Below are 23,924 nucleotides of genomic sequence, written 5' to 3' on the forward strand. Positions count from 1 at the left end.
CTACCAGCTTAGCTATAGTTTCAGTGAGAGATTCGGATTCAAGGGAATAGCACAGAGTCTGGCTTCTGTGCGGGAACATACCTGTATATGCCTCAAGGCACTTGCATAGAAACAGGGTGAAGAGAAATTCGTGAAACTGAGCCACAAAGAAACCTTTCCTCCTGTAAACCATTTCTCTCACCATGAACACAATCCAGGAAAATAGCAATGGCCCATCTCCCCAGCTGCGGTTACATAATGTATAAATGGACTGGCCCAGTCTTTAGGGCAAAAGTCCTTTTACAAGTTAGGTAAAGTTAGGGCTGGTGAGGGTGTCTCACTGGGTAAATCTGCTTGCTCTCAAGCCTGAGTGTGATTCCTTGGAACCAGTATAGAAATAGAAAAGAAGCGACTCCCACAGGTTGTCTGATCACACACATGGTGTGGCACATGTATGTTCACATACCTATCCCCAAATAAAAATAATAAACCATTTAGAAGAGACAAGTTAGAAACAGTCACATCTGGGCTGGGGAGATGGCCCGGTGGGTCAGAGAGCACTCCCTGTGAGGATATGAGGACATGGGTTCTTATCCCAGGAGCTACATAACAGTCCATGTAACCAGTGCTGGGGATGGGGGCCAGAGACAGAAGCGTCACTGGAACTTGCTGGCTACCATCTTAGCTCTAGTTTCAGTGAGAGATCTTGATTCAAGGGAATAGTGCAGAGTCTGGCTTCTGTGCGGGCACAAACCCGTACACACGTACATATGACTGCCCTACCCCCACACTAAACAAACAAAACCCCAGTCATACAATAATGGCTATATAAAGCTTCCCATTTGTACTTTTTGATGACAGTGGATGAAGGCGAGGGTTTTCTTAGTGGAGAATGATAGGGTGTGGTCTCTAGCTGCGAATGAAGAAATGAGGATTGGCTCCTGGTGTTTATTGCCTCATGAGAATGGTATTTCTGGTTGTCCTATTATTTCTCAAGACACCTGTACCTTGTCACGTGTATTCAAAGAAAATATTTCTTAGAGCTTCTTATAAGATTTCAGGAAAGTCCATTTTGCTTATTTGTAAAGTTAAATCCTTCCTTTGGGGGTGAACTTTAAAAATATGTGTGTTCACACTAAGGGTTGGTTTCTAGGCAAAATGAATGGACAAACTCTTGCAATTTAAGAATAAATAGCTTAGAAGAGATGGGTGTGTGCCTGCAATCCTAGTGCTTGAGGGACTAAAGTAGGAGGGTCTCAAGTTCAAAGCCACCCTGAGCTACACTGTGAGACTCCATCCAAAAAACAAACAAAAGTAAGTGAAGACAACATATTTGGGTGCTACCTAGATTTAAAAAACAAAACAAGACAAGACAAGACAAAACCCTTCCTTTCCCCCTTTGACTGACTTTATTAACTGAAAATGTCTTTTCTTCAAGGCCACAGAAGGGGGAGGTCACCGTTGTGACCATGAGGATAATATCTATCAAGCACTTATTTAGTGACAGCCATTCTTCTATGAATGATCTACTGCTTACTTAATTGCCATCGCAAACCTAAGCTCTCTTCCCATTTCAGAAATGCAGACAGTAAGTCCCACCTGGTCTCGATGGCCTGCGGAGGCTTATGGAACTCGGTAGTGTCATGCCCAGGATTTGAGTCAAGGCCACCGGCCTCCAGCACTTGCTGTACGGCCCACTGTCAGTGGTTCTGTCCTGTCCTGTTCTCCTGTTCTGTCAGCATCCTTTGCTTGTCTGCTAATTACATCACTTCATTCAGTCTTCTGGTATTGGTCTGAAGTTGGCCTTTGGGATACCATTTAGAGGTGATCATAAAAAGAATGATCACGGGTGGCTAGCGCTGTCTCTTCCCCTTCCCCTTCCCCGTCCCCCCCTTTCCACATCCTGGACATTTGTGTAACAATGCATCTCCTGTGAGTGGAATTCAGCTTGTCTCCTGGCGATGGATCGGTGTCCAGGGGGAACCAACGTTATCCTCTTTCTGTGGAGCTCAGCTATGCACAGTAGGCAGGCTGAAGGGTGCATCTCAGAGGGACTGTGGCTCTGGTTTCTTCTCCCCAAGTTCCACACCTGCTTGGAAGCACAATGTGAACCATCCAAAGACCCTTGGGCCATGGCAGGCTCTTCACAGGTGTCACTTCTGGAAGTGTCCCCTTCCGTCCCTCTCCCTGGTCTCGTCCTTAGTTATAGAAGATGCACTGCTCATCAGCCTTGTGCCCGCAGTGCTAAGCATTAGCGGATAGGCCCTGAAATTCATTTGCATCATCTGTCCCAGACAGGCACCCCCATCACTGGCTGGTTGGGATGCTGGGTGGCCCATTAGGGCCTGGAGTGGGGCCAGAGGCCACATTACAGCTCACTTCCACGTCATAGAGTTGTGTGAAGCTCCTAATGAGGCCAGGGACTGGTCTCCCTCTTGTTTGCCTATTTTCCTGTTAGAGAGCTGTGTGAAGTACTCTCTAATAGCCAGTGACTCAGGGGGTTGGCATTCTCACAGTCTCGGTGGCCTGGAGGCAGCGTTCCTTCCTTGCTCTTAAAATAACCAGGTTTGGTGGGAGCCTTGAAGAGCTCGCTCCGTTTCTTAAAGTTGTACAACCTCGTCCCGTCCCTTCAGCTGCGCTTTGAAGGTGTCACAGGAACTCACCCTATCAATTTAGTCTTGTGCTTTGCCGTATTAGTCTCTAGGACTGTGTGGGTAGGGCAGGGTTCAGTGCTGTCACCGAAGGGCATGTGCTTCTGTATCGTGAATGGAGAACCCAGGGGACAGATGCCCATTTCAGGCTCTGTGGTGGGTGCTTGGGCTCTGCAAGATGGCACGTGCACCTGCCTTCTAGGACCCAGCCAGTGACTGGGGCACAGATAGAGGATTCACACAGGAGGTCACACATGGGGGAAGTTGGGATGGGATTACTGAGTGGTTGAATTTGCTTTTATGAATGTTATATGGAGGGTCTACTGGCAGAATGTGTGTGTGTTCTGACATTTGCATGTAATGTCACCATCCCTGTCTCACGGGGAAGTGACTGGAGAGTTGAGGGCCTGGGAGAGGGACACCTGGGCTCAAGGTTCTGTCTTTGGGTATCCTGTGGGCTTTTGACTAAGGCACTGTCTTCATGCTGGCCTTGTGTCCTCAGACAAGGAGCTGGGCAAGGCTCGGTGCTCTGGGCCACATGAGTAAGTGGATACGGGAGGCAAAACTGTTGTGTTCAGTGCTGGCCTCTGACTACAGTAAAGCTGGATAAGGTTTTGGCTTTCCCCTGGAAGTGAGACAGAGCCATTCTCCTTTGAGGGGTGGAGAAAGGCATAGCTTTCTCCAGTCATTGGTCCCCTGGGCCCATCCACAACATTTTCTGCTGACCTGAACTCCCAAAAGGTTTCATATGTCCTGAGTCTGGCAGCCTGAGTCTAAGTCCCGCCCTGTGGCATGTGAAACTTGTAGGGTCTAAACTTGGCTTAATCCCCAGGCCCTGCTCTGGCTCTCAGCTATAGAATGTTGCTCTGCTGCACAAACCCCAGGTTATTGACCTGAAGTCCATTCGCCCCAGAACATTCTCCTTTTATAAAGACCTCAGAGCTTTTTGATGATGGAAGCTGTTTGTGTTCCTGGAAGCTAAACTGCTTGGTCATGAGGGTGTGGGATTAATGGATTGGTGTCCTGTTTCCTGGCCTTCATCCTGAGTGGAAGGGCTTTAGCTCTGGCCTTGGTCTTCTTGTCTCTTCACACATGTGTATTTCAGTGGCTGCTTCTGTGGGCAGGCCACCGGTATGTGCCTGGGACGAGTCCCTTATGCCCCCTTTGTTTTCTTCCAGTAGACAGAGGGCTCTCATTGCCACATTTAACTCAGTGGACATAAGCCTTGCTGTAGTTCCCCCACACTGCCAAGCCCAGCTGAGACCTGGGCTCCCCGCTTCATTTCGCTGCTGGCCCTGGGTGCTGACATCAGCAGTTCCAAGTGGGCTGTGGTTCTCGGCAGCCTTGCCATGTATGCTGCCCCTCTGGGAGTTAGGGTTAGTGACTTCACGTGTTGCTCTAGCAACCCCATAACTGTTACATCTGCAATCTCTAGTAGTCCTGTAGGTTGTTGGAAGTGACCAGCTGATTGGCATCCTACTGATAACCCTCACCCCCAGCCTGCTATTCTATCTGGGCCCCACACCCTCTTCAGTGCCTGTCTGAAGTGGTGGATGCAAAAGAAGACTTAATAAAGACTAAAATTTTAGAAATTTGGAGCTATACCTATCAGAGTACTTTCAACCCCGTGTTATTAAGGAAGGCAAAAGATGCCAGGTGAAGTGGTATGCCCATGGGGGTGCTGGTCTATATGCTTGCCTTCATCTCTGAGATGTTCATATAGGTTTGCAGATATAGCTCTGTGGCAAAGAAGTCACCTAGCATATACGTGGTCCTAGGATTGAAGTGTGTGTGAGTGTGTGTATGTATATGGTGTGTATATATGTATATGTGTATGTGTGTATATATGGGCAACACCAGCTTCCATCCAGCCTCCTGTTTACAAATAGTGTCTGTTATAGCTCTGTGTTCTGCTTTCCATAGACACCCCTTCTGTGTGAATGTGTGTATATCAAGGTGCTCAGGTGTTCTGGGGCCCTACAGCTTGAGTGAAATACTGGCCCAGGTCTCTTTCTGCTGCTCAGGAAGCTAGGTCCTGACCTGCCTTTCTCTGCCAATCTCCCCAGCATTCCTTGGTGTGTTCCCCTTTCTGCCTTGGGCAGGAAAGGTTTTCTTTTCTCTTTGGGGGACTTGGGGGACTTCCTAGAAAGACTGAACTCTCTGGTACTTCTGAAGCCTGGCCCACACATTTTCTTCCTTCCTCTGGTCTCACTTGAGCATCTGTCATGTAGCAGATGCTATGCTGGACATCAGGGGCATGAGGGTAAGCAGAGAAGTGTACCGTCCTGGTACAGCCCCTACCCAAGCCACATCTTCAGGCACAGGTCTTAAAATGCACGGGCCTGCGATGGTGTGGTCACTGACAAAATGCCACCCAACAAATTTGATGAGAAGCACTGCCCCCTTTCATACTAGAATAAATGATTTTTAAAAAATAACGTTCACAGGGCCTTGTTGGAAGGAGAAAGCAATCCGGAGATATTGATCTGGACTGAGAACATTGAAAACGTGCCACAAGGTAAATATAAGAGATTGTGTTTGCTAAAATTGTATTGCTAAAATGCCTTCTCTCTGAGCTGCCCCCTCCACAGATGGAGGAGGGGACAACTTTATAGAAGGAGAGGGGTTGGTCATTTCCCCCCTCCCCCATGATAATAGATTGTCCTTCTTTTTAAGTACCAAGTAGATTTTAGTTGAATGGGATGTAATTTAAATTCCAGTGGGAATCAGAATGACCTCGGAAGTCCCCCGCAGACTGGTGTGCTCATGGGAGAGTATTTTGAGGCACTTTCTAGCTGAGGAGCAGCAGTTAATGCCAGGCCTTCTGAAGGATGATGCAGATCTGTACTTGTTCATTCCATCCTTGGGAGGGACATCGTTTCTTTTTCCAGACCAAACAGTTATGGCTGTAACTAACGGACAAAATTATCACTTTGGACAAGATGCAGTCAGCACTCAGGAAACTGTAGCCCTACCAGAACATTGACACTACCATGCCACCTTAAGTTGAAGTGGCACGTCAGGAAGGTATAACCAGCTGGGCCCACAGCTTCAGATCAGGGCTTTCCTTCCTACAGCCATAGGCCTGACACAAAAGAGCTTAATGTGCTCATTTGGGAGACCTTAAAAAAATCTATAAGATAACCTTAAAAATAAATATTTAAACCTGCTGAATCTTAAGAGATTCTGGCTAAGCAATGTCAGCCTAAAAGGCATGTGGTATGTTCAGCATAGTCTTCCTTGGTGTTTGAGGGGAGATCAAGTGACTTATCTGAAATGTTATAGGGTCCGCACATCCTCGTACAGACTCCAAATCCTCCCTAGGTTGCTTACAGTATACAGAACCACGTCTGCACCATGCACATGGCGTTACTTAGAGGAGAATGACAAGAAAAGGGTCTACATGTGTTCAGTGCAGATATGCAATTTGAAATAGTTTTGAATAGTAGTACAACATACGCACTTCACATTTATACACTAAATCTACTTAACACTTAGGTATTAGGACAAAGAAAGATGCTGGGGAATAAAAGTGCCTGGTTGTACATCAGCCTTTGTGTGGCTGAGTAGCTCTGTTTCCTGCATAGTATAGATACCCATTAACTATTTATGGAAGAAACCTGAAGATGATTTCCAGTAAACGGATCAATATGTATTAAAGCTCTTAGTCGCCCTTTATAATGTGCCCAGAAATAATGCTGGCTGCTTCCTATGACCTAAAACTACTCTCTGTGGCCTTCCATATTTCTTATTGACCTTGGGGGTTCATCTTCTGGGGTTTCTAGGTTAGGATCAGTATATTGGAATCTTTGTTAAAAAAAAAAAGTTCTAGCCTGTTTAGCCTGATCTCTTTCCCTGTATCTTGGGGACCTATCTCAGTGAGACCTTTAGCTTCCATTACCATGAGGGAGGAGTGGAGAGGTGCCCAGCCGGACACTAAGAAACACTCAGAGTGGACGGTGCTTCGATGTTCTAACTCAGTTACCATCCCAAAGAGCTGCTTACCCCAGTGGAGTTTGTGCACCTGAAGGGTAGCACTCTCTGAGGGGGATCCTGAGGAAACCCGGAAGCCCTGAGACTGCCTCTTAACTCCAGGAGGATGCCATTAGGACAGGTGGAGCTCTGACAATCGGTTTGTTCGTGGAATCATGAATTGTCAGGCATAAACATACAAGGGAGCTTAGAAACACTAAAGACTTCAATAGCTGCAGCTCGACAGAGGGACTGATAAACCAAGTCCTAAGGGTGGAGAGGGGTGCTGTTTGTCACCCAGGAATTACACAGTTGGTGATTATGGGCTCTTCTCTGCTGAAATAACAAACCCATCTCAACAAAGTCAAAATTAAAGTTTCTGAGATATCATACTATTGTGAAAATTTAACGAGAAAACCCAGTGCCTCTGACCTCTCTGGCACACTCGGCACCGTTTGCATTCAAGTTCTCTAAAGGGAGGGAGGATTCTGAGATCAGCAGCTTGAGAAGCGTGCTAGGCTAAGGTGTTTGTGGGGCGCTATTTCACTGTGACAGGAGTTCTAAAACAACCAAAAGATAATGTGGAGAATAAGAGTATTCTCTTGAAATGACCCTTCCTGTAATAACAGTATATTTTATAATAACATGGGGTTTGACCTATAGCAGTGCTTTTATGATGAAAATAAAATGATGGCTGTCATCTAAATGAACTGTTGTTCCATTTCTACAGAGCCCAGAAACACATCCTATCGCTACACCAACTCAGTATTGCAGAGGAAAAATGAGAAAAATCTCTTTCCAAGGCGAAAAACACCTTGGGCAGCTGTAAATCACAGCTCGGCCGCGTATTCTAACTGGCCAGGGCACCTTGACTCACAGACAACCACAGGAAGTGCTGCCAGAAGGGGTTTCCTGACCTCCCGCCATTCTTCCTCAGCTACAACCTCATGGCAGCAAAAGCCCCTGGAGAAAACCATCAGCAGCCAAGCCAATTTAAGACCAGTCACGCCAATCCATGGCTTTCTAAGAAACACTGATGCTCAAGTGAAAACATTCCCCCATAGATCCAAAGTCGAAGGCACGGGGGACACCCACACACAGCGGGCCACAGAGTCTATTATTACCAGAGAGTCATACAGAGGTCACCAGGGCCATGTGGCAGCAGGTGCCGTGAACAGCACTCCGTCAAATGAGAGGACTGTCATTCTGGGGAAGAAATTAGAAGTGCGAGCCACTAAAGAACAAGAAAGGGACAGATCAGGGGTCATCAGAATAAAGCCAGAAGAGAAAATGTTTGATTCTAAAGAGAAGGCTTCAGAGGAAAGAAACTTGAGGTGGGAAGAGCTAACCAAGTTAGATAGAGATGCCAGAAAGAGAGAAAGCCAGCATTTGAGGGATGAGGCCAGAGAGAAGGAAGCACTGAAGGAGAGAAGTGTAAAAGAAAGAGAAGTGCCCATCAGTCTAGAAGTATCCCGGGGCAGCAGAGCAGAGGTGTCCACCATACACTTGCAGTCACCTGGAAGGAAGGACGTTAGCCACAGTAGGGGAAGAGAGGAGGAGACCAAAGAGACAAAGTTCCAGCTGGATACCCAGGACACTGCCAGCTCTCTGCAAAGTGACCCAACGACAGAAACCATAGCCGAAAGCATCGTCACCACCATCCTTAAGCAGTTTACCCAGTCTCCAGGTGCTGAGGAGGATGCCACTTCTTTCCCGGACACAAAGGTCACTTACGTGGACAGGAAAGAGTTTCCTGGTGATGGGAAAACCAAGACAGAAATCGTTGTGGAGTCGAAGCTGACAGAAGATGTTGATGTTTCTGATGAAGCTGGCCTGGACTACCTTCTAAGCAAGGATGTCAAGGAAGTAGGACTGAAGGGGAAGTCAACGGAGACGATGATAGGAGAGATGATCAACCTGGGTCTGAAAGGCAGGGAGGGGAGAGCCAAAGTCGTAAATGTGGAGATTGTGGAAGAGCCCATGAGCTACATAGGTGGTGGGAAAATAGAGTTTTCTACCCCCTTTCAGGTAGAAGAAGTCGATGACGTGTCTCCCAGCCCCAAGGGGTTTGTGGAAGAAGAGGATGGTGAAGGAGAGACCCACATGGCATTCTCAATGCGTTCACATCAGACCAACCAGCCCCAGGGGAACATCCCTCACGTGGAAGAAGTGACAGAGGCAGGCGACTCAGAGGGGGAGCAGAGCTATTTTGTGTCTACCCCAGATGAGTACCCCGGGGGGCATGACAGAGAAGATGATGGCTCAGTGTATGGACAGATTCATATCGAGGAAGAGTCTACCATCCGGTACTCATGGCAAGATGAAATTGCGCAGGGGACCTGGAGAAGGAAAATGAGAGGTGATGTGGGGGGAGAGAAGCATGTGAAGGTCCTGGAGGTCCCAGTACCTTCCCTGGGTGGTGCCATTGGTTCTGCTCACTTGAAGGAAGAAGCCAGTGGTGAACTCCATGCTGAACCCACAGTCATTGAGAAAGAGATCAAAATACCGCATGAATTCCACACCTCTATCAAGGGTGTCTTCTCCAGTGAGCCCCGGCACCAGCTGGTGGAGGTCATTGGGCAGCTGGAGGAAACATTGCCCGAGCGCATGAAGGAGGAGCTGTCGGCTCTGACCAGACAGGGTCAAGGAGAGCCAGGGAGTGTCTCCGTGGACGTGAAGAAAGTCCAGAGCGCTGCTGGTGGTTCTGTGACTTTGATGGCTGAAGTCAACCTCTCGCAGACTGTAGATGCCGATCAGTTGGACCTGGAGGAGTTGAGCAGAGATGAAGCTGGGGAAATAGAGAGGGCTGTGGAGTCTGTGGTCAGAGAGAGCTTGGCCAAGCGCTCCAGCCCAGTGTCTAGAAGCCCAGACAGGGAAGACGAAGAGGAGGTGCCTGCTGGTGGCATTCTCTTCAAGCGCTGGGCCACCAGGGAGCTGTATAGCCCATCTGGTGAGAGGGATGATGCTGGCCAGGTCTCTCCCAGCTCAGATCAGCGTGTTACCCAGGGTCCAGTGTCAGCTACTGTGGAAGTGACCAGCCCAACGGGTTTTGTACAGTCTCATGTGCTGGAGGATGTGAGCCAGTCTGTAAGGCATGTTAAACTAGGTCCCACTGAAATGTGGAGGACAGAACAGGTCACCTACGGAGGACCCACCGCACAGGTGGTGGAGGTAAGTGGAGACTTCAGCGAGGCAGTCAGCTCTGAGGGAGCCAGCCGCTCTGTGAGGCACATCACACTGGGTCCCCATCAAAGCCAAATGTCCACAGAAGTCATTTTCCGAGGCTCTGTGCCTACCTGGCAGGAAACAGGAGACACAGGAGAGCCTGGCCCAGTGGGACTGTCTGTGGGAGCTGACATCTCAGGGAGCGGCAGGATGCCTGGCTCTGAGCAGTCTCACACCGAGAAAGAAATTCGTTTTCAGGGTCCTGTTTCTGGGGCAGCCCAGGTTGGCAGTAACTTTGCAACTGAAGAGTCAGTGGGTAGCCAGACTTTTGTAAGGAGTCTCCAGTTAGGCCCCAAAGCAGGGTTCAGAGAGGAAATCCAGTTCATAGCTCCTATCCCAGACAAGGTAGGGTGGGGAGAAGAGGATTCTGAGCACACCAAGGTGTCGCTAGAGAGGGGTACATCCATCCAGCGTATTGACATTGTGCCCCAGAGGTACCTAGCTTCCAAGCAGATGGCCCCACAGACATTGGAATTCAGGGACTCAGAAGACATGGTTATGGTGGAAGGTTCAGCAGGCACAATCCAGGCCACTCACAATTTCACCTCAGATAGAGAAATCCTCCAGAACAAAGAGAACACATTCCAGAGGGTCATTTCTGGGTCTCCTCCAGACAGTGTGGGCGACACAGGAGCAGAGGTGACAGCAAACGTCAGCAGGTCCTTTAGGCACATTCAAATAGGTCCTACAGAGGAAGAACCTGCTGAGTACTTTGTCACCGGGAGACCCGTATCTAAAACATTTGTACTTGATGGTTCCGTGGCGTCCCCTGGGCTGGTTGGGGGAGCAGACGGTGGTAGCACACCGTGTCGGATTGCACGGGGGCCCAAAGAAACTTCATTTACTTTCCAGATGGATCTGAGCGACACGAGAGCGATCCGCAGCTGGACCCGAGACACAGGGTCGGAAGTGGAAGCTCACAGTGTGTCTCACCATGGTGGCTGGAGAATTGCACACAGTAGGGATGAGCGAGTGGCCAGCACTGGCTCTGGGGCCTCCCCTGGGGATGCACACCAGGCCCCTGGAGAGAAAGGCACGGAGCAGGCTGGATTTGACAAGACGGTACAGTTGCAGAGAATGGTAGACCAAAGGTCGGTGGCTTCAGATGAGAAGAAAGTGGCTCTTCTTTATCTAGACAATGAAGAGGAGGAGGAGGAGGAGGGCGAGGGATGGTTTTGATGAATGCAACTATCTTGTCCTGGATGGCACTCTGGAAACATCGATGTACAAAGCCTTCAAAATACCGAAATGCAAGCCCTTCACTAAGTGTAGGGGGAGGGGGAGGCTGGTTATCAATACCTTTATTTAGAGAAGCCTAGGCTGAGATGGTTTGCTTTAGAGCGTATTTGTAAAGGTTGGGGATTTTACATTTGAGGTGGAACTTTCACAGACTTCTTTTCATCTTTTCAGTCTCAAAAAGTTCCTTTCTCCAAACTTTTCTCTCCACGCGTGGAGACAGTGTATACGAGTTTTGCACCAGGTCACAGGCGTGGCTTATATCTGTTCTACTGTTCATCTATAGGCAAGACACTTTTAACATTAACCAGATTAAAATAATATATTTAAGGGTAGGTTGTGTTTGCATGTGCTAATATCAAACAGTAAGCTAACACTGGAAAGGAAAATAGGTGAGTTTTTCTCTTTCCTACATCTTTTTAAAAAAAAAGAAATTATAGAAAGTAAGCAAGACTATGTTTGGGAAAAAAATCTAGTCAATGATTTCTTTAAGAAAAAGTTACTTATCAGAGATTTAAAATTATTTTTCAAATGGAATGAATTGCTTTCTATGTACAGAAGTTTAGAAGAAAAAAAAGAGGGCTTAGAAGTATTTATGGAAAGGCAGCTGTGGCCTGTTGTTGGTACTTCAGATTCATGTATGTGTCCTGATTGTTCAGATTTGCTGTCCCTGGCCACAGGCTTGAGCAACCAAGCATGCCGATTGCTCGCAGCAGCCTTTCAAGTCTTTACAAGGCTATGAGGTAGCAGATACCTTCCTGTACTGACCTAAGCTGGAGTACTTACCTCCTGCTACAGCAGGGCTTCTCAACCCGTGGGTCTCGACCCTTGCAAGGCATTGCCTATGAACATTGGCAACCACTGATATTTACGATTCATAGCAGTGGCAAAATCACAGTTATGAAGTGGCAATGGCATGATTTTGTGGTTGGGGGTCACCACAACTTGAGAAACTATATTAAAGGGCCTCAGCCTTTGGAGGGTTAAGGACCGATGCTCTAGAGGGACAGCCAGTGCTTCTAACTGCTGAACCATTTCTCTACCCCGTACAGACCTCCTTCGTAGGATTTTCTGAGCTCCTAGAATTACGGACAAAAATGCAACAGCCGTATACAAACCCCACACATGCTTTCTGCACTTTGAATAGAAATCGTGGTGGCAGGGGTATCTAAGTCAAAGAGAGGTAGTACATAGGGGAAGGAACCTGGTGCCTCCCACGTACCCCAGCATCTAGGCCCCCAGGGCAGGCTGACAGATGGCAAAGGCCCCACCCGTGGGGGCCACAGATTATGGACCTGAAGCTGTGCACCACTGAATTTAAGAAGGATGAGTGTGCTCATTTGGGATTGTTCCTTTACACATGGGCATTGTTTTTAAAGCTCCCATCTTTTAAGACTTGGCATCACATAAAAAGAAAAAGAGCCTCTATAGTGCAGCGGTCGGTGAGCGCAGAATAGTAGCTTTCTTGGGTCCGAACTGTGCTTTTGAACCCAGGCCACAAACCTGCCTGTGGGGCACTGAGGATCCTAGAGGATGCCATCTTCAGGTAGGAGAGGAGCCTTCCTCCCCGACCCCTGTATGTTTCACGGGGCATATCTCCCCTCTGGTTCCAGCAGCTGGGCGAAGGAGAGTACGATGTTTTTCATTGCCAAGTATAAGAGAAATGCAGAACGGCTTAAGATGATCTTTTCAAACGCCTTGCACGGGGTACAGGAAGGAAGCGGATTTGAATGGAAAGCCTTTGTTACCCACATGCCAACTGAACTCAGGGTTGTCAGACTGAGCCAGGAGTTACTACGGCTGTGGCTCGTCATCTCTAATACTGTCAGAGATGTGAGGACTTATTTTTTCCATAAGCAGAAAACCCGAGTGGTTTGTAAGAATGTGGCCGAGGTGGTACAGCCTTGGTACCATAATGCAAGACACAGTGACAATGTCGAGTTTATTATGAGTCTAAGTGGGCTTAGCTGGATGTCATTGTCCTAGTTCATGAACTTGTCCATGGGCGCTGGTGTGAGCAGGTTATAAATATCATGGCACTTCTACTTTGAAAAATAAATGTCTTAGAATGAAATACTAATTTTCATTTCTAAGTTGGAATCCCCATCGAGGCAATGTTCTGTTTGAAGAACCTACCAGGAAGGAGGAGTCCTCAGCTGTCACTGGTTACTATGTCTCCACCTTACTAATGGTTGGGCTTTCTCACCCTTGACATTGTAGCAGATCACCGCCAAAGCTCCCTGGGGTTTTGGAAATCAGTCACTCTGGAGTCAAATCAACACTGTGGTAGGGCAGGGAGGGACCCAGTCTCTCCCAGTTTGTTATTGTTGAGACTACAGGAGACTGAATGTTTCTTAGCTTCCCACTGGTTGTTTTGATCGTTTGCTTTACAGTGTTTATTTAGAATTATCTAAGAAGCCTATTTTGCTAACCTGTTCCCTACAAAGAGAACTGTCACAAGAATGTGTAGAAATAAAGATCCGAGGGGGAAAAAAAAAACAACTGTATTGTTCTTAAAGAGAATGTTTTCTGGCTGACTTCCATGTGGTTCCTTCGATGCTGATGTTTCTTTCCTGAGTTTCTAGCCTGAGTTTCTTTCCATGTTTTGATTGTAGCCATGGGTTACTTGGATGGGTCATAAATGTTCCTTAGTTCCTCCTGAGATCAGAACTTCACCCTATAGGTTCAAACTAGGAAGCATGCACTAACTAGCTTATATCCAAGTGGATAAAGTTTGGTGATAAATATCGTCCCAGCCCGGAAGACTGTTATCAGCAGGATGAGACAGCCATCCATTCTGCCCAGGATGGAGGAGGGTGCCAAGGTACAGTTATTCCTGCTGAACCCAGCATTGTCTGGGGCTGGAGCTGGTCAAGTAGTTACTCGAAGCACAGCTTGTAAGGCTATTCATGGCCATTTCTCAGTATCTTAAGATATAGATATATGCTTGAAACAAGGAGTGGGTGACTGTTCGTCTGTCTATAATCTGGCCTTTTAGCAACAAAAATAAAAACATGAATAGTTGTATTTCTTCTCACTTGTGGGAGTTAACTGAAGTCAGTGGAAGATATTACTAAGACTCATTGCATTGGTTACATTTCTGTTGCTGTGATAAAACAACAGCCAAAAGTGACCCAGGAGGAAAAGGTTTATTTGCCTTTACATACACAGATCATAGTGTATAACGGGGTGGGGGAGTCCAAGCAGGAACTCAAGCAGGGCAGGCACCTGGAGAGAGGAGCTGAAGCAGAGATGGCGGAGGAGCGCTGCTAACCGGTTTGCGCTCTCGCTCATGTTCAGCCACCTTTCTTACACCTTCCAGGTCATTCCTTAGCTACCTGGGGTGGTACCACCCACATTATTAATCAAGGAAATCCCCCCACCCCCACCCCAGAGACACGTGTGCAGATCAACTGACAGAGGCATTTTGTCAACTTGGAGTCCTTCTTCCAGATGACTCTTCCCTAGGCTGAGTTAACAAAAACAGAACGAAGCCCAAACCAACCAGCTTACCACTCTTTATGCTGGTCAACCTACCCTTCTTGGGGCAGGAGCTAACATTTAAAGAGGAGTTTATTACTTGTGATTCTAAACTATATTCGCAGCAGCACGAGTTGTCTGGCTGTGCTGCTGGGTAGCTTTGGCAACGCAGGTTTATATCTGAGGTCTGGAGGTCAGAGAATACAAGCCACGGATGCTCACAGATTTAGTTTTGATAGGCTTGCAGACAGCCACTTTACTGCTGTCTTCGTGGAGTAGAGAGAGATTGTTTTCCCTTGGTTCTCTTCTTTATAAGGACATTGATCCCACCAACCAGTGCTCTCCACTCCCACTGCTGCCTTGTGGTCTAATCATCCTTCAGAGAATCTATCTCTACCTGTCATTGGGGGCTAAGGATTCAGACATAAGATTTCAGGGCCAAGGAAGCCTCTGGCAGCCTCTGTTTATAAGATTTGTTTCCAACTAGCCATGTTGAAACACACTTCTTCAGTTAGACAGCATACTCTACAGTGACCACAAATAATTGTGTACCTTGCTGCCACCCCACAGCCCTGAGTCTGAGAGAAGAGGCATAAGCAAAGATGGTTTGCCTACTGAGCTGCCACACTCCTGAGGAGACAGAGGGCCCTGCCACCACCCTATCATGTTTATTTTCTCCTTCAGCTCTTGAAGGATCACTCTGAACAAGTGGGCGTGACACAAAAGGTTTATACTGCAGTCCTGTTGCCCTCTTAGCAATGGCCTGTGGCCTCAACTGGCGTGAGCCATGGAATAAGAGAAAGAGAGCTAAGCTTACTGCTTAGCTTTGTCACCCTTGCCCACCTGTGGCGACCCTGAGAAGAATGAAGGCCACTCTGGACGTGGCAGTAGAGGGTACACAAGATCTAGTAGCAGTCGTCCTTCCTGCCTAGGATAGCGGCCACGAGAGACAAGGAAGTATCGAGCCAGTGTCCTCCTCCCAAGCCACTCCACTAGGGCCTCAGCACCATCATCCGGTGATGCATCGGAGTACAAGCATTTGTTGGCACTTCTGGAGGTCAAGCTGAGGGCCATGTATGAGTTACTTTTTTTTTTTTTCATGGTTGTGGTCAAATACTTGACAACAAGGAAGAAGGGCTGGTTCTGGCTTACAGTTTGAGGGGATACAGCCCATCATGGCAGTGAGAGCATATCAGCCGTAATCTAGAGGTGGTTGGTCACACTGCAGACTCAGTCAGGAAGCAAAGTGTAGGTGGGATATGGGGTGGAGTGATGAAACCTCAAGGCCCACCCCCACTGATCCACTTCCTCTAGGCCCACCCTATCCTGGGACAAAATATTCAAACATACAACTGTATAGGGGGCATTTCACAATCAAACCACAGCATTTTGCCCCTGTCTCCAGAGGCCCATGGCCATTTCATCATGAAACATGTATTCAGTCCAAGGAGGAAATCATACTTCCAACATCGGTAGCACAGAGTTTTCCCACTCCAAAAGGGAAGAATCAGGCCATAACAAGGGAAGGTCATACTAAAGTAAGATCAAAACCCAGCAGGGCAAATAAATACCAAACCCTTCAGCTCTACACACCTGAGGCTCACAGTAGAAGCATTTGGGCTCTGAAGAGCTCGGGTATACCTGCTGCTACAGTTCTGCAGCCTGAAGCTCATGGTCTCTCATAGGACAGCATGAGTCTGCTGCAGAGTCCTTCAGCTGACGCCTCATGTGTGGTCCTGGTGTCTCCAGCATCCTGAGGTCTCCATCACAGCTCAGGCGTCACTGTTACAGCTTCACACAATGGCCTCAGTGCCTTTCAGAGCCTTGGTGCCAACTTCTGTGACACCCCCTCCCCCACTTGAGTTTCGCATGTTTGCACAATCAGTGCCACGTGGATAATGTCGTCATGTCCCACTGCCACCTTGAAATACAATCTGGCCCACTTGGACCACAGTCACTCAGGTCTCTATTTCCAGGTATTCATTTCCAAGCAGGGCCCCCTACATTCTCAGTTCAGGCTCTCTTAACAACCTTAAAATACATTTGCTTTTTCCAGAATTGGAGCCTTTAGTGGGTGGGGTTCTGCCCTCAGGACAGCTTTCCTAGTGTCCCAGTGAAGAACACTAGATTTCTTTTTAAAGGGGCAGCTAATCACTTTAACTACCAGGCTGCTTTTGTACCTACCCTATCTCTAATTTTAGGCCCATTCCTTTCCCCACCAGATGCTGCACCCTCCATCCCTCTGTGCTCCACTTGTAGCTCTCTGGATAAGAACAGTGAGCAACTTCACCACACCTGACTGCAATTTTGTCTTAGAGGCTCACCCACCAAAAACAGTAGTCCACTACATGACCATGAGGTATCAAGTACATATACTTTAGGTATATGAGGTCTTGGCACATGCGCAGAATGCAGACAGATTCCTTGTTGTAATGTAGGACAATGTAGCCCAGGTCTTAACAGAGTCCTTATTCTCCTCTAGTGTCAGGATTTGTCATAACATCCTGGTCGTCTAGACACCCCCGCCCCTAGGATGGTCTTCTGAGATCTGCTTTCAGCTTCTGAGGGGCTCCCCTGCCCATACTTCTACAGTCTTCTATATTATTCCTGCAGATCAATTCCAAACACCGGAGACCTGTAGTCAGCCGGACCATGGCTGTGGGCCTATTCCAGTGCCTGTTTTCCATTCTATTCTTTTTATCCCTACAATGAGAAAAATAATGCTGGTTGCTCAAACAGCCAATAAGAAGCAAAGGGTTGGTTTTGGCTTTTAGATGGAAGGCAGGTAGGGGTGTGTCTGTGTGTACACACACACACACACACACACACACACACACACACACACAATGGTGGGGAAGGCAGATGGCAGAGGCACCACCAGCTAGTCCCACTGAGTCTGCCATCAGGAAGCAGAGAGTACATAGAAAATAGGACTAAGGCTAAGAAACCTCAGAGCCCACCTCCAGTGACACAGTTCATCCAACTAGACTCCTGCCTCAAGGCCTCTCAGCAATGGGAACCAAGTGTTCAAATACACGAGCCTATGAGAGACATTTCACATTTAAACCATAGCAGGCTCCATGGAGTCCAGGCAAGCGCTCTGTCTCGGGGCAGCATTGCCAGCTCCAGTCTTCATTTCAAACACACAAACTGCTGCTAGCACAAGCTTCTCTTTATTGGTAGTTTCTTCTCAGTTACTATTACTTTCATACAAGGGAGGCTTTGTGCAGGGTCTCGCTGCCCCAGATGTGACTCTGGATGGAGCAGGAGCCCTGCTTGTCACCAGGTGAGTCTCCTTTGCTGTCAAGAAGCTCCAACTTGGGAAGAGTGGTTCAGCCACGGCAGAGATGACAGAGGAGAGTCTCCTTGGTGAAAAAAGATAACCAAGAGCACCATATCACCCCAAAGGGCATTCACGATTGGGGTGTGGAAGATTCATGGCACTGCCATTGCATTCTGAAGTAAACAGCCTTAAAAACCTGCAGTGACTGCTGAACTTCACCTTCGAGCTAGAGAGAGGTTTGTTCAGCATCCTAAAAGCAATGCCAAGTCTTTCTTGGAGCTTTCTTTGGGCCGGCTCAGGGGCGCATCAGTCTGCTACACTGTGCCTGCCCCTCCCTGGCATGGTGTACTGGGGGGCACTGGTGCAGAATGCTACTTTGGCTTTCACCGATTGCCTTGACTTCCCGGCAGCCTCGGAGATCCTGTAGACAGAAAGGAGACTGGTGAGCGTGGGCCTTTGCTGTTGGGAAGAAGCCTCAGGAGGGGATGCAGAGGAGACCCGTGGCCCAAGAACATCAAACACAAGGAGTGCTTCTCCTCTCTTAATGCCTTACAGCCATGCTCACCGAGCTGAGGCAAATCAGGTCTTAGGTAGGTTATCCGTGGAATGAGAGTGGAGAAGACTGTCAAGTCCTGATGGGAAGTGTTGTTGACCCACTTACGCTGCCCTAAAAGGGAGCCTCCAGTGAAAGCCACTGCTGTACTTTCCTGACCTGGACTTGACCCTCAGTCCGTACGTACACTCTCAGGGAATACCCACTCTGAAATGGCAGCTCTCCCTAGGTAGTGCTGGGCTTTCTGCCAGTCTTCAAGGTACAGTTGTGACACTGACACCCACCCACAAGGCAGAGCTCTAGAGGCAAGGCCTTCCCTCTCCAGCAAGTGTGCTAACCTGCAGAGGCTAGTCTATGGGACGACAAAAACCAGAGTATTTCAACATTATACCTTTCGAATATTGGCAAGGACTGTTTCTAGCTGGCTTCGCAGAGGATCTATTCTTACATTTAACTATATAAGTTATGGGAAGGCAATGAAACTCCCACAGAACCTTCTAATTCCAGCCTCAGGCTCAGAATGGTCGAGGGATACAATATTCAGAGAAAATGTAAGGGAAGCTGACTCACTTGGATAGTGTGTCTATGGTGTGCTGGGTGGCCAGGGTCTTCTTGTCCTGTGATCCATACAAGAACGTCTCAATCTGGACACACTGCGGAACACCAATGAATCACCATGAGGTTACAGAAATGTCACGGGCAAACAAAGTCTCCTTTGAAGTAGAGACAGAGTACTTCGTTTTTTTAGAGCCAGGCTGTGCTGGCCTCAGTGCCCTCAGCGGGTTCTCTAGGGACACTCTGACCTTTAAGATATTTGTAGGGATCCAGGACACAAATGTACAATTTGAACACTAATTCATAAACCCCTCTGTGTGCAAGCATGTGTTTAAAAGTAGTATTTTTAAAAAGTGAGGCAAGTGTATTATTGCCTGGCTTTTGCTTAATTTCTTTCTTTTGCTTAAGTTTTGGCATTTTATCGTTTATTCCCAGTCTGGAAAGAGTTGAGGGGAGGATAAAGATTAAAGAAATACTTCAAATGGACAAAGTAAGTCTAAGGAATGAGGTGGAGGAATCTGCTTTGATGGCCGTCTGTAGAACTATAGTGATGAAGACAGAGCATCTTTCACCTGGGCTGTCATGGAGACCAATGGGAAAGGCAGGGGCCTCAGCACTTGGCTGCCACTGGACTGTCCTTGGAGCACCAGTGATACTGTGGCTCAATAGATGACGTTAGGACCATACTTGTGCAAACGAAAGAAAATGATATTTAACTCCTACAAAATGAATAAATTAATCCCAAAACATTTAAGAACTTGGGGTTCTCCTATGAAAATGTTGAGGGGCAGCCTCCTGGCCTGGAGCCGGGAAAATTATTTCTTGAGTCTAGCTCCCTATAACCAAACTGCTGGAGAAATGTAACGAGCTGTATGAAAATGACCAAAGCTTTGCAGCAAAGTTTAACCATAAGCAAAGAAAACGGAGTGAGAGCAAGTGTCTGCGGTGTCTCTTCCCAAGAGTTAGCATGCAGAACACGTTAGGAATGCCTCAGAGGTAATGATGAGCAATGGCAACGGCCTCCACCCTCCAACCTCCCGGTACAAGAGTGGACAAAAGCATACAGTCATTCAGAGGGCTGAAAGAAAGCTGGCCAATGAGAGGCCCTGCCTCACTAATAGCTGGAGCTGCAAATAGAGATCAAAGAGCACAACTTTGTTGAAAATGGAAAAAATTCTCCTCCGATGCTATCAAGACGATGCCAAAGAGGGAATAAAAAGAACCATTACAGAGTTTCGAGTCCGTCAATGGTGGGAATTTAAGTTGGTGTGACTCTCTGTAGACACTTCAGCACTATTTAATAAAGTTTAAGTAAGAGTTAAGAGTGATATGCCTGTTTTCTAAAGAGAGACAGAAAGGGAGTAGGTCTGGATGGGAGGGGAGGTGGGAGGAACTGGGAGGAGTAGAGGGCGGAAAATTGTAATTAAGAAATATTATGTGAGAAAAAAAATCTATCTTTAATAAAAAGAAAAAATAAATACAATAATATTTCTATACACATAGTAAAAATAACAAGTATACTAAAGTAGAATAACAAATTATAATTTAAAAAGTTAAAAAAGAAATTGCATAAATGCATGATCATAGGGAGCTTCGTGTGAAACTCAGAGCATGAAAAAACCAAATGTAAGCATGGGGCAGTGTCAAGCTCAAGACCGCTTAGAGGGGCGCCATCTGTGCTGCTCATCTTGTTTCTGACTTTGGATAATGAGGTCAAAGGCATTTGTTTCGCCTTTGTTACAAACATTTCCTGCATAGCTGAACTATTTCTTAATGTATTTTAAAGATTGACATTTTCTCCCTGGTTAGCCGGCTTGAGTCAGAAGGGAAGGACTACGGGCCTGGGGGACATGCGTCGTTCGCATCTGCCGACCATTCTTTTTAAGTCTTTTTAAGAAAAAAAAAAAAAAAAAAAAAGATGCACACGGCCCAAATGCTTTGCCTTCAGGAGCCAGGGAAGCTCTCAGGGCTGCCCAGGTGGGCACGGGGAATGTGACTCTGTGTCCTCCTGTGGAGGACAGAAATGACAGGGATGAGTGTGATAGGATTTTATTTTTAAATAACAGAAACTATTCCCTGTCTCTTGGTTCAATTAACTACATGAAGTAGTAAGCAGCAGGCTCTTCCTCTTATTTCATTCAGTCCATAATTTGATTCTGCTAATTCGAGGATCTCATGTCCTCCGTGCAACAGGCCTTGCTTGGCCTTGCTTGATCTGCACCAGGGCCTCGGCCTGGCCTTGACAAGAGGTGTCTCGTTCCGGGGACTTTCCCTGGGTCACTTTCACCCACGGATACACCACATGACCTTACAACTTAGGAACCTTGAGGAAGAGCCGTTGTTTTGAGGGAAGGGATGGGACATGCTTTGGACAGTTATGATAACTCAGCAAGAACTTCCAGTTCTCAGTGTGGGAGGCAGCACCCAGAAGCCTAAATTGCTCTCAGCCTGTGCACTCCACCCAGCAGGGCACCGAGAGGAACAGGCAGTGAGGGAGCCAAGGGGGCAAGCATGCTGGACAGCCAGAGGCCTCTCCATTATGATCTCAATTTTCCTATCGGAACCTAATTTCTTTTTTTCTCCTTCACGAACCGGAATGCCTTCCCTGGGTTTGAGAGAGCAGGTCTAATTTTGAACCCATCCAAACTCCCCTGGGTACATATTTAGGAGTGCCCCAATGCAGCTCATTTTGACACCAGCCCAAGTCAGGACAGCTTGGTGTTAATTCATTCGATGTAGCATTAGACTTTTACTGACAATGTAAGTCTTTGAGACAGTCTGCTGAGGTCTCAGTTTACTCTGCTCAACAGATGGCTTCTAGAAGCTGCACAACACAGGGGGTGAGATTTCCATTTTACCTCTTTGGTGACTGAAGTGTCTTCTCCCTGGCCCCTAATTCCCTAGGGAAGAGACACTTGGGTAAATAGTTGCAAATTCCCAGGAAGAATAAGAAGGTAAGTGATAAGATTTAGGCAAATCTCCCTGGCTCTACTCTGGCCCCTTCCTGCTAGGCCTTCTGCTCAGCTCATCTTCTCTGGCAGCGTTAAGTTAGTCAGGGGAGACCAGTGGGGGAAGGGTGGGACTCTGGCCAACAAACATCCTACAGGTCCCTCCCCAAGATGCTTTTCTTGCTAATGGAGATAGATCCCCCACCCCAAAGCTATCATCCTCACAAAAGACATTTGCTTACAATTCCAGCTGAAGCCCTGCAAAGGAATGGCAAGTAGGAGAATGGGTGGTGGATCCTCAGCCCCTGCCTGATCTTATTGATGATTCCAGCAATCAAAGAGGCAGGGCAGAAATCCAGGCAGTAAAAGCTAGCCCATCTATACTTTGACAGATAGTTTTCCTATTTTTAACATCCTGTGTTGGCTTCAAAATCCCTCTGTAGGGAGGATAACCTTGGAAGTCTGATCGTCCACTGTGGAGTGGGGGCACAGCTTAGTTGGTAGAGTGCTTGCTTGCCACGGATTCAAGCCTCAGCACCACATGAACTAAGTGCAGTGGTACACACCTGCATCCCAGAACTAGTAACCAGGGTCATCCTTAGCTACATACAGAGTCTGAGGCCAACCTGGGCTATATGAGGACATTTCAAAAAAAAAAGTAAAACACTAATATAACATAATTAGGTAACTAAAACAAAATGACCTAATGCATTTAAAAAGCATTAATATGTAGAGATGTTGATTTTCTTTAAAAAAAAAAAATCCATGGCTGGAGAGATGGCTCAGCAGTTTTTTAACTGCACTTAAGCACTGACTGCTCTTCTGAAGGTCCTGAGTTCAAATCCCAGCAACCACATGGTGGCTCACAACCATCCGTAATGAGATCTGGCACCCTCTTCTGGAGTATCTGAAGACAGTTACAGTGTACTTACATATAATAAATAAATAAATCTTTAAAAAAAAAGAATCCATACTTTATATATAGTGGTATAATTTATATATTAAATAACACTAAAATAGAATTTAAAATAGTTTTAAGTCAAAGAAAACTGGGGAAGCTTCCAGGTTTTCTTTTATTGTTTTCTAACTTCCAATTATAACCTTTTAAAGACAAAAATCATCTTTAAATTATATGCCCTAATAGTATAGTGACATTTCAGGCTTCATATTTATTGACAACAGCTTGTGAAAGTCATCCTTTTTTAAAAAATAAGCTTTAAAACAAAGTTCTGGGAACAACTTTATGAAACTAAAGTTAGCCTTCTGCAGAGACGCTTGAAGAATGGGTGCTGAAGGAGGAGCAGTCCTTTCTCCCTTCTCTCTCTGAGCTACAGCAACAGGCCAGGCTTACCCGCCTACTCCCACACCTTGCCACTGCCAGCAGGGTGAAAGCTCTAAGAAACATGACCTCACACAGGGAGAGCTCTTAGGGTCTCAGCAGACTGTTCCTTGACAACCAGCTCCTTCACTTCTTCTGTTTGTCAGTCTGTCTGTCCTTCCTTCACTTTTTTCTTCCTTTCTCCCAAGTCAATATCACCTTTACTCCAGGCTGGCCTTGAACTGGCTGTGTAGCAAAGGATGACCTTAAGTTTCTGATCCTCTTGCCTCTCCCTCCTGAGCTTAGCACCCCACCTTACATGGTGCTGGAGATGCTAGGCAAGGGTTCTGCTGACTGAGCCCCAGTGACATCCTTAGAACTGCTGTTAAAGAGGAACAGTGACAGCTCAGGGGCAGAGCCTACTGGGGTCACACTCAGTGGGCTGTGTACCAAAATCCCCTTTAAATGAGCAGAGTAACCTATTACTGCTTCTGCTATAAACTGTTTTAATAGCTGTATATTTGTCTAAGGGATGTATATTGTATTATTCAATGTTCTGCTTCACTTAGCTGAATTGGCTTAAACATCGTGTGTGTGTGTGTGTGTGTGTGTGTGTGTGTGTGTGTGTGTGTGTGTGTGAAATCAGTGTGGTGTTTTGATTCTTTTGTTAAAAACAGACACAATGACAGAGTCAAAGCCGATAAATGTTCATTGAAGCTATTGG

General features: G+C 47.0%; 2 protein-coding genes across 12 annotated transcripts in view; one reads left to right on the forward strand and one right to left on the reverse strand.

Moving 5' to 3' along the window:
* Synm (synemin) overlaps positions 1-13,565 on the forward strand; it is a 30,543-nt gene extending 16,978 nt beyond the window's left edge. Inside the window, exons 3-5 of one of the 3 annotated variants that reach the window (XM_021167364.3) lie at positions 5,078-5,148; positions 7,333-9,773; positions 10,680-13,565. In XM_021167364.3, the coding sequence (XP_021023023.1) occupies positions 5,078-5,148; positions 7,333-9,773; positions 10,680-11,006 (2,839 nt within the window). In that variant the 3' untranslated portion in view covers positions 11,007-13,565. Of the gene's footprint in view, positions 1-5,077; positions 5,149-7,332 lie in introns of all 3 variants that reach the window. The other 2 variants (XM_021167363.3, XM_021167365.3) reach the window with 2 other exon arrangements.
* Positions 13,566-17,697: 4,132 nt separating this feature from the next.
* Positions 17,698-23,924, reverse strand: part of Ttc23 (tetratricopeptide repeat domain 23) — an 81,338-nt gene continuing 75,111 nt past the window's right edge. For all 9 annotated transcript variants that reach the window (XM_029479231.2, XM_085841655.1, XM_029479232.1 and 6 more), the window contains 2 exons: positions 18,950-19,032; positions 17,698-18,247 (listed from right to left, as the gene is read on the reverse strand). In XM_029479231.2, coding sequence (XP_029335091.1) covers positions 18,133-18,247; positions 18,950-19,032 — 198 coding nt within the window. In that variant the 3' untranslated portion in view covers positions 17,698-18,132. The remainder of the gene's footprint in view (positions 18,248-18,949; positions 19,033-23,924) is intronic.

Source organism: Mus caroli, unplaced genomic scaffold (genome assembly GCF_978045245.1).
Source record: "Mus caroli unplaced genomic scaffold, Mus_caroli_1 scaffold_8, whole genome shotgun sequence".
NCBI lineage: Eukaryota > Metazoa > Chordata > Mammalia > Rodentia > Muridae > Mus > Mus caroli.